The sequence below is a fragment of the Natator depressus genome, chromosome 14 (genome assembly GCF_965152275.1).
Source record: "Natator depressus isolate rNatDep1 chromosome 14, rNatDep2.hap1, whole genome shotgun sequence".
Classification (NCBI taxonomy): domain Eukaryota; kingdom Metazoa; phylum Chordata; order Testudines; family Cheloniidae; genus Natator; species Natator depressus.
The window spans coordinates 16,247,876-16,264,018 of NC_134247.1; the positions used below are offsets into that span (position 1 = coordinate 16,247,876).

At 41.9% G+C, this 16,143-nt stretch overlaps 1 protein-coding gene across 6 annotated transcripts in view; it reads right to left on the bottom strand.

Annotated features, from left to right (window-relative positions):
* Nucleotides 1–7,564: 7,564 nt before the first annotated feature.
* The window catches only part of PRPSAP1 (phosphoribosyl pyrophosphate synthetase associated protein 1), a 93,783-nt gene continuing 85,204 nt past the window's right edge, over nucleotides 7,565–16,143 (bottom strand). For all 6 annotated transcript variants that reach the window (XM_074971791.1, XM_074971787.1, XM_074971790.1 and 3 more), the window contains 3 exons: nucleotides 12,108–12,178; nucleotides 11,132–11,278; nucleotides 7,565–9,899 (listed from right to left, as the gene is read on the bottom strand). In XM_074971791.1, the coding sequence (XP_074827892.1) occupies nucleotides 9,741–9,899; nucleotides 11,132–11,278; nucleotides 12,108–12,178 (377 nt within the window). In that variant the 3' untranslated portion in view covers nucleotides 7,565–9,740. The remainder of the gene's footprint in view (nucleotides 9,900–11,131; nucleotides 11,279–12,107; nucleotides 12,179–16,143) is intronic.

The window sequence follows — 16,143 nt, forward strand, 5'->3', positions numbered from 1 at the left end:
TGAAAACCTTGTTTAAAATAGGAATTGCCAGACTGGGTCAGACCAGCAGTTCATCTAGGCTAGTGGTTCTCAACTAGGGGTCCAGGGCTGACATGCCAAACCTGTGGGGGAAAAAAACGCAAAACCTGAGCTTGTTTTTGGCTTAATTGGCTTGTGAGTTGCTTGTTGGCTAGTTTTTGGCTTGTAGCTTTTTTTTTTTTTTAATCGGCTCCTCGCAAGCAGGGGCCGGGGGGGGGGAGGTGGGATGGGCAAGTGAGGGAGAGAGTTGGTGTGCACAGCGGGCTCACCACAGTCTGAGACTGCACACCAGGAGGAATCTAGTCACAGAGTGATGGGGTTCTTAGGGATTAGCTTGTTTTGGCCTTTTTTTGAAATGGGATTAGCTTGATTTTTGGCTTATTGTGAAAGTCAGCAACTGTGGTCTGGGGCCCCCTGTGGGGCCACCAAGCAGGGCCAGCATTAGACTTGCTGGGGCCCAGGGTAGAAAACTGAAGCCAAAGCCTGAGCAATGTAGCTTTGCAGGGGCCTCTGTGGCATGGGGACCCAGGCAGTTGCCCTGGGTGCTGCCCCTTAACGCCAGTCCTGGCTTTTATACATAGAAAACCAGTTACTGTGGCACATGTGGGCCGTGGACTTTTTATAGCGGGGGGGGGTCAGAAAGAAAAAGGTTGAGAACCCCCGATCTAGGCCAACATACTCTCTCCAACGGGGGCCAGTACCAGCTACATCAGAGGAAATAACCCCTAACACCTTACTGTAGGGCTAACTCTTCCTCAGGGAAAGTTTCCTCCTTGTCCCCAAGAGGCTGGCTGATGCCCCAAAATTCAAAATGTTTATATGTTCTTTAAACATCTTGTTTTTTAATATTGTAACTATACCCCTGTACCACATAAATGCCCAGTCCTTTTCTGAATGTTGCTGAGCTCTTGGCCTTATGAGATCCTGTAGTAATGAGTCCCACAGTAATTTTGTGCCAAGTGACGAATATACTGTATTTTCAGAAAATGTGCTTTGAGTTTCTCCATTATGCCATGCATGTAGGATTCACAGCATCACATCAGTATCCATCCTTCAAACCTGTGTATTTTGTCTCAAAGTATTTTCTACACTAGTAAAAAATATCACTTCATCACTGCTGCAGTACAGTCAGCTCTGCACTGGAACACAGCAGCTGTCTAGCAGTGCAGATCAATTTAGGACAGGAAGTAAATGCTGTAACTGTATCCATTTGAAAGCAAAGGATATTAGTTTAGGTAAACAGATTGAAATCACCAAAATTAGAATTTGGCCAGGACAGTGATGTTAATCGGTTACCCTTATGAGAGAAGCCATGGCCTCCCCCCAGGCACTGTGAGGACTGTTACCCTATTGTTCTGAACCAGCTATAACTTGGCACCTGTTTTTAGGACAGTCCTCCCAAACCTCAGTCAGTGGTAGTGTTCCTGTGCTTGTAACCCCAGCACAACTTTCTCCAGCATGACGGTTTTTTACCCTTGGAGGATTCCCATCCAGGGAAAGGCCTGATCCTATACCACTTGAAGTCAACTAAAGTTTTACTATTGACTTCCATGAGCTTTGGCTCAGGCCCTTCCCACACAAGGCTGGATAGCGTAGTTCAGTTTCTTTCAGCAGGGCCATTCTCTTGGACAGTGAAAATGATGCATTTAGTAATGTGATGGGAAAAATATTTTCAGACACATTCCAGCTATTTTTCTGGCACCAATCCCACTTGTAGTCATTTTAACCTTACGACAGTCTTCATGAGTCATTGTCCCTTTGGGTTATTAGGTCAGAGCAAGGCTGAGGGGCGAGTTGTGACAGAATGCGTGTTTTTACAACTGCTCAACCCAGGCCCAAGGCAGGGAAGTGTTATTCTGTGTACACATGGATTAACAGAGCTAGGGCCATAAATATCGATAGGAAAGGGGCTTCCATTTTCCTCCCAAGACTAGAACCCGTTAGTTTCAACACCAAATGAAAGATGCACAGATGCCAGCCTCACTCACATGGAGTATTAGGAAATTAATGCAAGCCAGACATTCTGGCCCTACTGCACATGCAAGGAGCCAGCCAGGTTCTAGCTTAAGAAACTCCCCTGCATAGAGGTATTACATGAAGTGCTCTTTAAATCTCAATTCCATACTGTCTCAAGGACCTCCAGGCTAAAATAGATCTCAGCCAGGTTATTATTTTCAATGCATTTAAAAAAAAAAAAAAGTCAGTGGTTTTATAGGACAGAGCCTCAACATCCAGCAGATGTCAGCATACCACATGAAATGCAGGTGAACATCTCCCCATGACGGTCTATACTCAGTGAGGGAAAGCACTTACCCCCACTTACGAACATCCATTGTAGAGTAATGTTGAGTTCCGACAGCTGCTCCCAAAAGAGAGGGGACAGGGGATACCGAGGCTTCTGTGTTTTCTGTTCTTCTAACAAGACTGGTCATCCAGAGCACAGAGAGGTCGCAGAAAAGTAGGAGGAGGAACTAATATCTTTTCTACAAATGAGACTATACTAAGGATATTTAAAAAACCAGCCTCACCTAGTCCTAAATGCAGAAGTGCTTGAGCGCGAACTGAAGTTTAATGGGGAGTGTGTGTGAGGGGCAGGTGTTACTCTCTCCAAACCCATGGGCAGGTTTATAACAGGCTGAGCCAAAAACGGACATCTGGACATCTCTCCCACCCCTACAACTGAGATTTTGCTAGGTTCAAACATTTGATCTGAATTTCACTGTCACAGTGGGTCTATGGCCCATCCTCACGATAATATCTGAGCACCACCCTAATGTTAATGAACTGGTTCTCACAGCAGTCACAGGTAAGGCAATCCTCATTTCACCAAAGGGGAATGGAGGCATAGAGATTCAGTGTCTTGCCCAAAGTCACAAGTCTTAGTGCAGCGCCCTAAACCTCAGGATGAGCTGTCCCGTTTTAACTTGCTTTACAGAAGTAAAAAATAAAATGCTTTGGGACAGGGACCATATAACGTGCAGTCATTAAAATAGCATTAACTCAGGGTTTTCAGTTAGGAAAAGTTCCCCAAGCAGATCTCCCTGGGCAGATTGAAAGGATAGCTCACAATACCTATACCACCACTTTGGGGATAGGCCCATCTGCTTTTATACGATTTACCCTTTCATTAGAAGGCGTTTTTCAGGCATTGCTGTTTGTAGAAAAACTTCCCAGTCATCCAACACCAACTCCTCTTCCTAAGATGGAAACCAGCCTGCCTGGAACAATCACTCGGAAGGTGACTTCAGACTTCTGCCACTTGCCTATGCCTTAGCACATGGTAACAGTGAGCATAAATCACACCCCTAAGCCCTACGATGTTTTTTCTGCACATCCTCCATGCAGTAGATCTGCAGGCACAGCAAAGTCTCCTTACTGCCATTTGGTGGCTAGGCAGGCACAGAGCTGCATTGCAGGCACAGCTGGTCATGCTCATATTGTTGCCTCATCCTCCAGTACCCCACCCACCGCCATTTGTTTCATGCACCTGTGGCATCTTGTCATTAAACAAGATCATAAGAACTTTAGGACAGCCTCTTTACTACTTATACTGTGCCAAATGCAACAAAACCATGACTCCTGATTGGGGCCTTTTGGTGCAGTTTACAGAAATAAGTAAGTACCTCCCTCTGAAGAGGGCATTAATTCTGTAGTTTAAATGACAACAATTTGAGCATCAATATCACTCATTTATCATGGCACCTTAGACAGACTTACAAATTTATTTGGGCATAAGCTTTTGTGGGCTAAAACCCACTTCATCAGATGCATGGAGTGAAAATTGGAGTGATGAAGTGGGTTTTAGCCCACAAAAGCTTATGCCCAAATAAATTTGTGAGTCTCTAAGGTGCCACAAAGACTCCTCGTTATTTTTTCTGATACAGACTAACATGGCTACCCTCTGAAACTGTCATTTATCATGGTAATTTTAGCAGAAACAGGTGTTCAGGGACCATGCACAAAGCCTGTGGAGATAAAATAGTGCTTCTATCACCTTCCCAAATATCGGACTCTGTTCTAGGCATCACTATTGCCATGCCTTAATAAAAACTAAAATAAGCCAGGTTTCCTCTCCCGAAGGTTCAGGCTCACCACTTCCATATGCTACAGAGCTGGCTGTGGAGACAAACCCAAGGCAGGCTCCTCTGCTACTGCACTCATTTAAACAAAGCCCCTTTTATAACAGGGAGAATTACTGCAGTGAGCTCCTTCCCTTCTCCCCTCCATGGTCTTGGTATTTGCTTAGTCACTGAACTGGAAGTTCTCAAGGATGACCATTAGTAGGAGAGAGCAGTAGCCAAGTCTTGTTCAAAGGAAAACATATTCCCCCTGTCCCCTTTAAAAATGGAAAAGGCTTAAGGCTCCTAACCCAGGTATGCTAACAAATGCAGGATCATGCCGTATCAGCTTAACCTATAGCTCTACAGCAGGAGGTTACACAAGCCTTAGCCTAATATAGTATAAACCATATGCATTCACCCTCATGAGTTTTTTTCCTGCATACATTTATGGAAATTATTCAAAGCCACCCACCTTTCCAATAGACATGAAGGTACAGGAAAGGCTTATTACTAGCAATGAAATCAAAATAAAAGTGCAGAAGTGATTGTCAACATTAGGGTGAAGTTTAACTAGTGCAAAGAAGCCACCCAGGGCCCTTTTCACCACATAACATCTGTATTAAAAGTTTAAGTGGCATTTAGTCCCTGGGGTAACTAACTCTTAGGGCTTGTCTACACGGCGAGTTAGTGCATAGCCAGCCAAGGTGTGAATCTACAGCAGGGGTCGGCAACCTTTCAGAAGTGGTGTGCCGAGTCTTCATTTATTCACACTAATTTAAGGGTTTGCGTGCCAGTAATAGAGACATTCTAAAAAAGTTAAAAATGTCTCTTTCTATAAGTCTATAATATATAACTAAACTATTGTATGTATAGTAAATAAGGTTTTTAAAATGTTTAAGAAACTTCATTTAAAATTAAAATGCAGAGCCCCCCCGGACCGGTGGCCAGGACCCGGGTAGTGTGAGCGCCACTGAAAATCAGCTTGTGTGCCGCCTTTGGCACGTGTGCCATAGGTTGCCTACCCCTGATCTACAGCAAGGAAGTCTCAGAGATGGGTCTACAGACGCCAGCTCATGTGATGCTCTTCAGAGCCCATGTGTCTATACAGCGATTTTTAACACCATAGCAGGAGCCTGGGTGCATAGCCCCAGGCTCAGACTTGCTACCGTGGGTTTCTGCTTGCCATGCTGCTGTACCATTAGAGAGCCTTGTTCTGCAATCCATTATGTATACTGAACTTTTGAATGGTCCCTGTTCAAGTCAAAGGGACTATTGCTTGAGTGAACACTACTCAGTGCAAGCAAAGGGTTCAGAATCATGCCCACATGGCTCAGCCAGGCTTATCTGCATGGTTGTATGTAGTGATTAAAAATTAGCACCTTTTGTCAGAGGCAAGGAAGGCGACAAACCCTGAACTGCAATTGTCTCTACTAATGCTGTTGTCGCTGTAGCAGAGGCCAGTTTCCATCTCGGGCAGCTCATCCAGCATAAAAATTAAGACATTTGATTGGCTGGAGGCTCAAACCTCAGGCAGAATTCCTTGCTCTAGGATCAAAAAGAAAAGCCATGACCGAAATAAATTTCGGTCATTTGACAGGCATTACACATGCTAGCACAGATGACTTAATACAGGCACCATCTGCAAGGAGGGCAGTACAATTCTTTGCAAAGGCACAAAAGACGTAGAAAATACTTTCCACCCTACTGACTTAAAATAAGTTAGCTGGACTTTGACCCTGTAGAGGATTAGACAGCTGTGACCATGAAATTTAGTAAGGGATATGCGCTATGGTCTTCCTGAATTTGATCTGTTATTGAATATTTTGCTTTGTAAGAGTCGTCCCCTATTGCTTTGCACTATGATCTGCCTTTAACGGGAACAGCAGCTCAAAGGAGCTCTAATGGTGATCATAAGCTTCTTGTGTCACAGAGGTAAAGGACCAAGAAACGTGCAATGGAACCAATGCAAATAGTGATACTATGCACATTCAGCAGGCTTGTGTCTGGGCCATTGGAGTGCTTTTTGCAATGAATTTCAGAGAAACACTCAGTTGAAAATGTAGAGTTTATTAGCATCCACTCTGGGATTTCTCTACGGCTTTCTAACAGACACAGGCATGAGCGCTCATGTCACTTTTTCCAAAGAAATTAGCTAACAGCATAATCTAGATCAAGCAGATTTTATGAATGCTATACACATATGCCAACCACACAGCTGTTTTCACTCTGCCCTGGACAGGAAAAATGCATGAACATAAATACATCTGCAAGAAAGAGGTGCTCCAGGGCTTTCATTACTTTCTCCTGTGTCCTTTACTCACTTCAATTCAGACTGCAAAGACATAAGTATAGTTTTAAAGCAACTTGCACACTGAGAGATTCAATTTGGAAAGGCTCTTCTTTGTTAGAGATCATCAAACTACAGCCCTAACGGAGACTTAAGACACGTGCAGAAAGCAGACATTTATAAGTCACCAAGACCATTTTGAAAGTTTGAATTTGGGAGATAACAGAAGCTCAGTTTAAACTGCTTCCTCTCCAGTACTGTGCAATTTAAACTGAGCTTCTCTCCTTTTTCTGAGACATCAAACAAGAGCATGAAGAATCTTCACTCTTCCTATGGCCTCAGCTGAGGGTGGGTTCAGAAAGTGGATGCTAAACACATTACTAAATTGACTTCTAGGAATTCCATGACATCCTGAAGTAAAAAGCCATGTCAATGTGGTAAAATGTAGGAGGGGATCATAAATGTATATATTTTATACATGCTGCTAAATAATTCTCAAAAGTAAAATACTCCAAGTATCTTGGGAAGACTGTTTAGAACCTGAGTGATCTATCAGCAAACAAACAAACAAACAAACGAGAACACCTCCCCCCCCCCCACTTTAAAATCAACTCTCAAAGTAATCCCATCATGTAGCTATTTAGATCATTAACCTCTCCCCCCAGTCAGGCACTCTCAGCCAAGATAAGTTCTGAGAAAGGTGGCAGATGGTGGGTTGAGAAAAGAATATGCCAATTTTCTGTTTTACAAGAATAGAACATTTAAATTATCAGGAGTTTAAAACCTAAACAGGAAATCTAAATTTATTGCTTTTGAATATCAGAACTGAGTTAGAGACAGAACACACAGGAAATGGGAGATGGGATGGGAAAAAAGATGACATGGGTAGATAGACCAAGACTTTCTGAATGGCACCACTGCTATAAGAAACTAAATCCTACAAGGCCCCCTATACCCCAACTCTCATAACTGGCAAAGCCATAAAGATAATCAAGTCTTCCAAAAGGCAGAGGAAACTGGGTGGGAGAGGCCTTCATCTGAAAAAAAGAACCTGACAGCACACCCTGTAATGACGACAGCCACCAGGGCTGGATTCCACGAAAGAAAGAAAAAAAACCCAGCAAGTTCAATGCCAAGCCAGCTGTAGTTCAGGCAGATGCACTGCAAGCTTCCACATAGCTCTTCTGATGCATTTTAATCCGATTTTCAATCTCTCTCATTGCAATTCTGGGCCTTGTGAGCACAGGCTGCCAACTGGGCCAAACTGGTTGGGGATTTTGTGATGTGAACGATTTGGGACTATGGCCCAACCAAATTCATTCTGACTTGTGTCCCACAACAAGATCTGAACAGAGACTAATCTGAGGCAAGAGGGTAGCAGATTAATGAACTGCGCCACTTCACCCAGGATAGGGTCTACCTTAAAGTAATTAAAAAGGGATATGAGCAGAGAATGTTTTCATGTTTGTAAAACTGGCTATCACTATGAACAGTTGTAGCCTAGTACAAATTAAGAACAAGGGGACATGAGTATTTATGATTTCTTCACATACATGCTTGTCAGTCAGTCCCTTCAGTAATACTTAAAAAGTACGGTACCATGTTAAAATATAACTGGCAGCAGCCCTGAGGAGTCACATACATAAAGTCATGGTAATGGAGTATAAAAAAGTCCATTTTTTATACTCCATTGAACAAAGCCACTAAATTAAGAAGAGTCCCGTATATTGCTTACAAGAAGATTCAGTCTGGAGGTACAGATCAGCAGCTGGATTCCAGAGAGAAGACAAGGTCCTCCTGAATCCATAGTTCCATACATGTTCAGTGGCTATGAGATAGGAAGCTAGTTCTATAACATGCACTTCACTCTACTGAGGACTTTTTGTTTGCTGAATATTCAAGGCTCTTCCTGGACTCCCAGCATCAACATATGCTCTTTGACACTTTTAGAATTTGTTGTACATTGAGGTGGGAGTGAAATATATAGGTAGAAGTTGAAGGGCAAGTAATACTGTAAAACAAACCCCTGTTGGGCAGAGCAATCAATCTGCACTGTCCTCTCCCAAGCAATAGCCTCAAACTATTGATCAGAGCCAAGTTGAAAATATTCTAGGTTTTGGTGGCATGCATATTGACCTGTCCTCCTACATGGCGGATGTTTTTGGAATATGCCCTGGGATCTTATTACAGCCCAGCAAAACTCACCACAATTCACTAAGATTGCTTTCCCAGCCATATTCTCCTTGCCAACAGCCAAGGATTTTTGTCACTTGGAAAAGAAGCAACAAGGCCTGTCTGTTGCAGAAAGCAGTTTTAAAGCATCTACATTTTCTTTTACTTTACAGGGCTGCCCCGGAAATGTATTTAACATATTTACAATAACAGACCAAAATGGCAGCTGTCCACAGGGAAAAGGTCCAAAATAAAAATCCTATGCTTTTTAGCTGCTTGAACATTAGAATTTCAGAAAGTATAGTAATCTTCGAGGCAGACATGCAAAGTTTCCCCCATACAATTCTGCCAGGGTACATCAATCCCAGGCAACTTCTGAGCCAACAGCCAAAAATCACAAATTGTGCTTAATTTTCAATGTAGACAGGTGTTCCAGCAAGGATCAAACTCACATTACTTGCCATGGAGTTGTGACAAGAATCCAAGGCTCTAGAGATAAAGGTTGACATATTCTACTACTATGTTTCCACTCCTGCTGAGATAAATATATTTAAGTTGTTACAAAGACCTACAAATCTAATTTATTTAAGGATTTAGCTGCCACTGGGTCATTCTAGGCTGCCACTGTTGAACATACTTACAGCCAATAATTTCATAAAAATAAACCTATGCTGAACAAATGAAATTAGAAAAGGCTACAAAAGTTGGCACAGGGGGTTTCTGCACATCAACACTACAGGCAGCACCCTACTTGCCCAGGCAGCTTAAATGAAGCGTTCCCTTCTGTATTCTATAGTCAATTCATAGACTAGAAGCAGCATGAAAATCCTTACTTCATCAGTCCATGTGCGGCAACAAGACTTCCAGATTCCCCTCTCATGAGGCTACAGCTTTGTTTTAAAGGGTGAGAGGCAGACACTAAATAGCTTTCAGGCAACTTTTACTTACAATTCAAAGCCTATTTCCTGATGAGAACTAAAATGTAATCCTCCCTGCAAGGTGAACAGAAGAGGCTGTATATCAGGGCTGTTCAATTTTACTTTTGCTATTCAATCCCGTGGCTTCAGTCCTTAAACATCCTACACCCTCCCCCTAGCAGAAGAAACAGTTGTGTTATGTCTATAATTTATGGCATTGCATTCTCATGCACATTTCCTTCTCCCTTCTCTTCAGGAAACCCAGGACAAGGGCAACATTGCAATCTAGTCATCCACGGTGATGTTGCGGAAGAGATAAGCCATGGACTCCCCATTGTGGATTCGTCGGATGGCTTCAGAGAGGATCAAACTGATATCCACAGTCTTTATTTTGGGGCATTGCAGCTTCTGAACTTCATGAGGAACTGTGTTGGTCACCACCACCTGCAGCGAGATAGAAAGGAAAACATTAAAAGTGCTACCAACACATCAATTCAGATTTAACAGCTACCTAAGAATAACTCTGAAAATCAGCTGTATCTGAAGTTTCTCTGGGTAGTTAGAGGATTTGGGGCAGGTGTAAGTATCACTAATATTACATGATTGAAATGACAGATCTTGCAAGGCTGACCATTTGAAGAAAGGGCCAACATCAGTGATGCTCTGCATGAAGTTCCTCCACGTGGACTAGCAAGTCTGATTACATCACAGGTTCTTGACCACTCAGGGTGGAATATTTGATGGCTTGATCCAATAATGCCCCACAGAGTCCATGGCCAGACAGGAGAGGCAGAGAAAAGTAAAATATTATACGAAAGCAAACACATGCACATGGGATGTGATGGAGAAGCATCCATGTGAATGGTTTTGCTAGAGGATAGCAAAGGATGCAGACATAATCCCAGCTCACTGTACCAATAAAATAGGTGAAGTCTGCCCTTTGGAGAAGTGTGGCTATTAAAACAAATGCCATAAAATTCAGAGCGGGACTGTTCCCTAAACAGAGAGTTTCTCTCCCAGAGTGTCTGGTGCCAAAGGCTCCTTTACTAAGGTAACTCAGCATAATTTCCAATGGTGGCTGTGCTTTAGACCCTCCATCCAGATAGGTATTAAGTTTATATGTAGATGGGAAATCTACATAGAGGACAGACTCTTACGTGGCCATATGCCTCTGAGTTAAATGAGATTTTCCATTCTCAACGTCTAAAAAATGGATAACAACCCATTTCTGATAACTATATTAGAAGCCTCATTTAACATCCCCATTACACTCACTCCTGGATCTTTGTCATCTAGCAAAGGCCAGCTTTATTGTCCTCTCATAAATATATGTACATTTGATTAATTGTTTCACTCATGGAAAAATAAGCATTAGTCACAGGTAAAAGCTATTCAGTGCAAGCAGAGGCTAAACTTAACCCAAATAAAGCTTTGAAAAAATCATCCCAAACCCAGTCCCAGTCAGAATAGGTAACATTAATTGCATGCCGAATTGTATGTTGGTTGGTTGAGGAACAATTTTTACTAGGTAACAGTCTGTGATGAAAGTCATTTTACAATTGCGACCTAAAACTGACTGGAACCTTGCTGTCTAGAGGCAAAAAGCTAGTGTGTGAATCCATGTGGCCACCATCCAACCTTTTCCAATCTCCACAAGACAAGCAGCAGTGACATACCTCATCAACTGCGGATTCCTCGATTAGACGGGGTGCATCTGCAGATAAGATTCCATGAGTGGCCATCACAAAAATCTTGTAAGCACCACGCTCTTTCAGGATTTCTGCAGCTGCTACAAAGCTTTCCACATCATCAATAATATCATCCTGAGAGAAACACAAACAAACCCCACAATCAGAACCAGGAAGTTACCACTTGAAAGAAGACAGACTTTGATCTCTTCACATCTCTAGCAGCAGAATCCATATATATTTGAGGAAGTTAGGGTCTACCTTGACTACTGCTGAAGATCCTTTATACACCCAGGCAGAATACACCAGCTCTGATAATTAATGTAATTTTATTTATTTGCAGATATTTCTATAGTTCTCACCACTGTAGTATCTGAGTGCCTCTCATACAATGATTTAAATCTCAGCCCCAGTGTGAGATATAGGAGTCCCATTTTAAAGAAAGGGAAATGTGAGGCACTGAGATTCTGACTTACTCAAGATCAGACAGGACGTTTGTGGCAAAAATGGGACTAGAACCCAGAAGGGTCTTGGACTTTCAGTCTTGTATCTAAAGGAGAAGACTATCCATCCTCTCTATGATACCAAAACCCCATGCCACCCATCTCAACAGCAGTTCAGAAGGGTGAAAGGAGACCAGCGGCAAGTGATTTCCATTCTGAGGTATTTATTTTTGGGTTCTGGTGTAACTGGGCAGGAAAATTTGAGGGTCCACATCCCCATGTTTTGGGCACAGGGCTGAATGCTGGATACTAACAGGGTGTGTCTGTCTGTCTTTCCTATTCAGATACACAGGAAAGCTGGAGAGAGTTGAGGAGAGGATGGAATGTGAACATTCATGTCCCGACACGATCATGTCATGTCATTTCTACTCCAGAACAGAAATCCCAGCTACATGGAAGCATAAATATTTAGAGATGGAAGGAGAAAAAGATCCCACTGCACTGCTTTTTCAGTCTCGTACCACAATGATGGCGATTCTTCCCCCAACATCTCCGACTACAGTTATTGGTGGCTTCTCTTTGGCCATCATCACTACAAACAAAGCAAAGCCCAGTTAGATTCCATACACGGCAGTATTGCTACATGCATATATATCTATTTATTGCACTGCATGACAGGCTCCCACTTTTTTCAATTAAACCTTGGTGCATCAAGTTTAATATACACGTGCATCACTTCTTGCAATTTATACGTATATACTCCGTAAGACCCACAGAACTTCAATTTTAGCAATCACTTTAAAAAGGGAGAAGTAGAAGAGCTTAATAAGAAATTAAGAGTCTGATTTCCAGAAGCATCAAGCACCTGCATCTCACACTCATTTCAACTGAACCAGCTGGTGCTTAGCATTTTTTCCCCCTTTAAGGATCTTAAAATTACTCATGTCATGGCAGCTGTGATGCCGCTGTTGGTCCAAGTGCAGCTCAAGCAGTGGTGCTGCTCTCATCTTAAAGAGCACTTCTGCTCCAAAAAGTGACTAAAAATGGTGTTGTGGGCTTCCACATTTAGCTTCCTTAAAGGATATTAACAAACGTCCCTGGTTTGCAAGAGGTAGTTTACTAATTGCTAGCCATGCAAACTGATCTGGGGATCTGAGACTCAAGCTGGGTTCTTTCCTTCTCCTACTCTATCCCCAATAAAGTGTCCTGCAGACCAGAAAAGACCCTTTATGACACCTGCATATGTTCAGGGCCGTCTTTAGGCATATGCAGTATACATAGCTGCGTAAGGCACCTGAAAATTTGGGGTACCCCTGAGTCTTAGTGTCCAGCCTCCTACCTCTTCCTATCCCTGTTCTAACCCTTCCTGCAGACTCCCACCACAGCTGGCTGCTACAGCCTGGCCAGCCTTCCTCTGAAGGGGATCTAGTACTTAAAAGTGAAAAAGCCTTCCAGCCCGCCAGACCTATTAGCACAACATTAAAACTGTTAAAGAACCATTCAAGTGGTAATGAAGCCATTTAACAGGCATTTGCCAATCTCCAGGTATATACTCTCAATTTCTGAATTTACTGACCAAACCAGTTGTGCATTACTGTCATATTTACTCAGAACATGTTAGTCTACAGGACCTTAATTTAACATTTGCTTTAAAAAAATCTCAGTGTGTTGCTGAAGATTATAAAATCACATCTCTAAAAATTCCTTGCATCGATTTTTAGATGCACAATTGAGTATTCATCTTTAGCCTTAAATGCTTGGATCTTCAGACATAGTTTTTAAAATAAATCCTTCAAAAGACCACCCTTATACACATGCGAGCCCAGGCTGCTGTCGTGCATAGGGCCCCATAAATCTTAAGGACGGCCCTGCATATGTTCATTGCTTTCAGTGGCATAGGTGACTGGAATTTTTTAATTAGTGTTTGAAAGAAGGACTAATAGAATCCAGCTCAATCTTAGCACTACAAACCCAACACAGAAGTAAAAAGCAGTAAATACACTTATTGCTAAATTCTGTAAATGACATATAAAAGGATCAGATCTGTTGAGCAAGAAGGTGCCATTCCCTCTCCACCCTCACCCTCTTCCCCTCCCCCCCCACTTCTAAGAGCTGTACTTTCAAATGGATCCTTGGCATGCAGAAACTACATGTACCAACAGGAAACACTCCATCTTGAGGCAAGCAGTCTCAATATCAAGGTGGATCATCATATGCTGTTACGTACTGTCTACTTTGCACTTATACTTTGTATTTAAAGACAAGCCAGACAGCCATCTGCTCCACAAACTGGATGTGGCCCTCAGACTGCTGGCAAGTTGTTAATAAATCCCTCACCTGGGCAAGGATTGGCCACCCTTGAGCCAAGTATATTTAAAAAGTCCCTCCCCTAACAATGAACATTTTGATTTATAACACAAAAGTCTCGGGGCATGTGTATGACACAAAGAGGATCCGATGAAGTGAGCTGTAGCTCACGAAAGATTATGCTCAAATAAATTGGTTAGTCTCTAAGGTGCCACAAGTACTCCTTTTCTTTTTATTTTAAATTGCATGAATCTGGTGAATGGATTTAAATGGCATGAATCATTGCTCAAATGCAGTAGTAAGGAAGTGATGCATATCTGTCCAAGCAAGCCCATCATGTAAGCTTTCATATTACCCCATTTAGGATTCTACATATGTGACACCTTTTACATAACTCCTTTAGAAATTGAGGGGATTACAGTATTTTAAAATAAAACTTCACTGATACTTTTTCATAGCCTCCCACTGTAAAGCAGGTGCTTCAATTACTATGATTCAACTGTACAGGCTTCAGAAAAGTTAAGAAATTTCAGACACCTAAAAAATAATGTTTTTGAATAGATTGTTACAAAATGTATGCACTTGTCTAATACCTAGCGTTCTACTAGGGCAGAAAGGAAAGCCTTATCCTATTACCAAAAAAGGGGATTTTAGTCTAACGGTAAGAAAATCACTTTTAGTCATACTGGTTCAGGAGATCTCACCTTAAACTGACTGAAAATACCCCTCTTGCACAGACTAATAGAATACTCTTAAAATGATGTCTAAGATACTCTGTAGTTTGGAATGTTAGTAGCTTTGGCAGAGATGGATATGTGGCAGAGAAAAAGCGTACGATAAATATGATTTATGGGGACCACAGTTTCAAACATATACGACTATTACATGAAGCATATAAAACAGCACAGTGTAAAGAATCATATGTAAAGGACTCGTTTTCCTTTAAACCTTACTCAAATTTTAAAAAGCCGAAGAATTATGTTTTGAACAGAATAAGTCAGTCAGTGCTGAATTTTAGTTTAAAGTCTCAGTTAGGCAGCTAGCTTCAGTCCTAACTGAAGTGCTCTTTGAAGCAGAGATTCCTCAGTGCTCGAGAACTGTTTTCTACAGCTTGCTTGCCAATACACAGAGACACAAGTGTAAAGGGAAAAAAACAGTTCTCATGTAAAGGGGAGAACAGGAGGAAGGATACTTTTAATAAACCAGGATTAAACTTCACAAGAGATGAGCAGGCTGAAATATTTCCACTGCAGGCCCTACCTACCAGTTTTGATTAAATTATTAATCTAGTTTAGATAATAAAACTCTTGTAGGAAGCACGAGTTATCAAATACCCAAAGGATTACATCTGGCTCCCATCCCAACCTTAACATACATTCTACAGATGAACAGGGTTCTGTTTACAGCAGACAGGCCAGGGAGAATTCCTTTCAGAAGGATGACAGGTGTCAGAGTAGCAGCCGTGTTAGTCTGTATTCACAAAAAGAAAAGGAGTACTTGTGGCACCTTAGAGACTAACAAATTTATTTGAGCATAAGCTTTCGTGATGCATCTGATGAAGTGAGCTGTAGCTCACAAAAGCTTATGCTCAAATAAATTTGTTAGTCTCTAAGGTGCCACAAGTACTCCTTTTCTTTTTTCAGAAAGGACGGTGAATGGATCTTGGAGTTGAAATTCAGCACTATTTTACTGGCAAACATGTAACTCTTCATCTGGAGTTTGCACTTTTGCATTGTATAACAAATAAAGTATTCCTTACCAGTACCTTTCATCTCCAAACTATGCTCAGAGTTTTGACAGTCAGCTACCAATATTAGCAGCAATTAGTGTCCTTCCTTCCTTCTCTACATTTAAATGCTATATTTAATCCTCTCTCTCTCTCTTTTTTTTTTTTTTTTAAAGTAGGGTAGGCAGCATGTAGACCTACCCGATTCCTAAAGAGCTGTTCTCCCTTTTTCTTGATCAATTATCTCTGTAAAGAAAAGAAAAAAAAATTGCAAGCCAATATCCACCCATAACCACATCAAATCTCAAAAGAACTTCGATTGCTCCAATGTGAGGTAAAACACATGCCGAAGTCATTGTGGTCAGTTTCTCCCTCTCCAAAAAACCTCAGTCATATTGACGTTTACAAGTCTGAACTGCTGGGAGATGGTGGCTTGAAAAATTGCTCTAAATAGTAAGTGAACATTTTCCTCCCAGGTGCAAAACCTTTGTTTCTATGTAGTTGGAAGAGAAACAAAGTTTAAA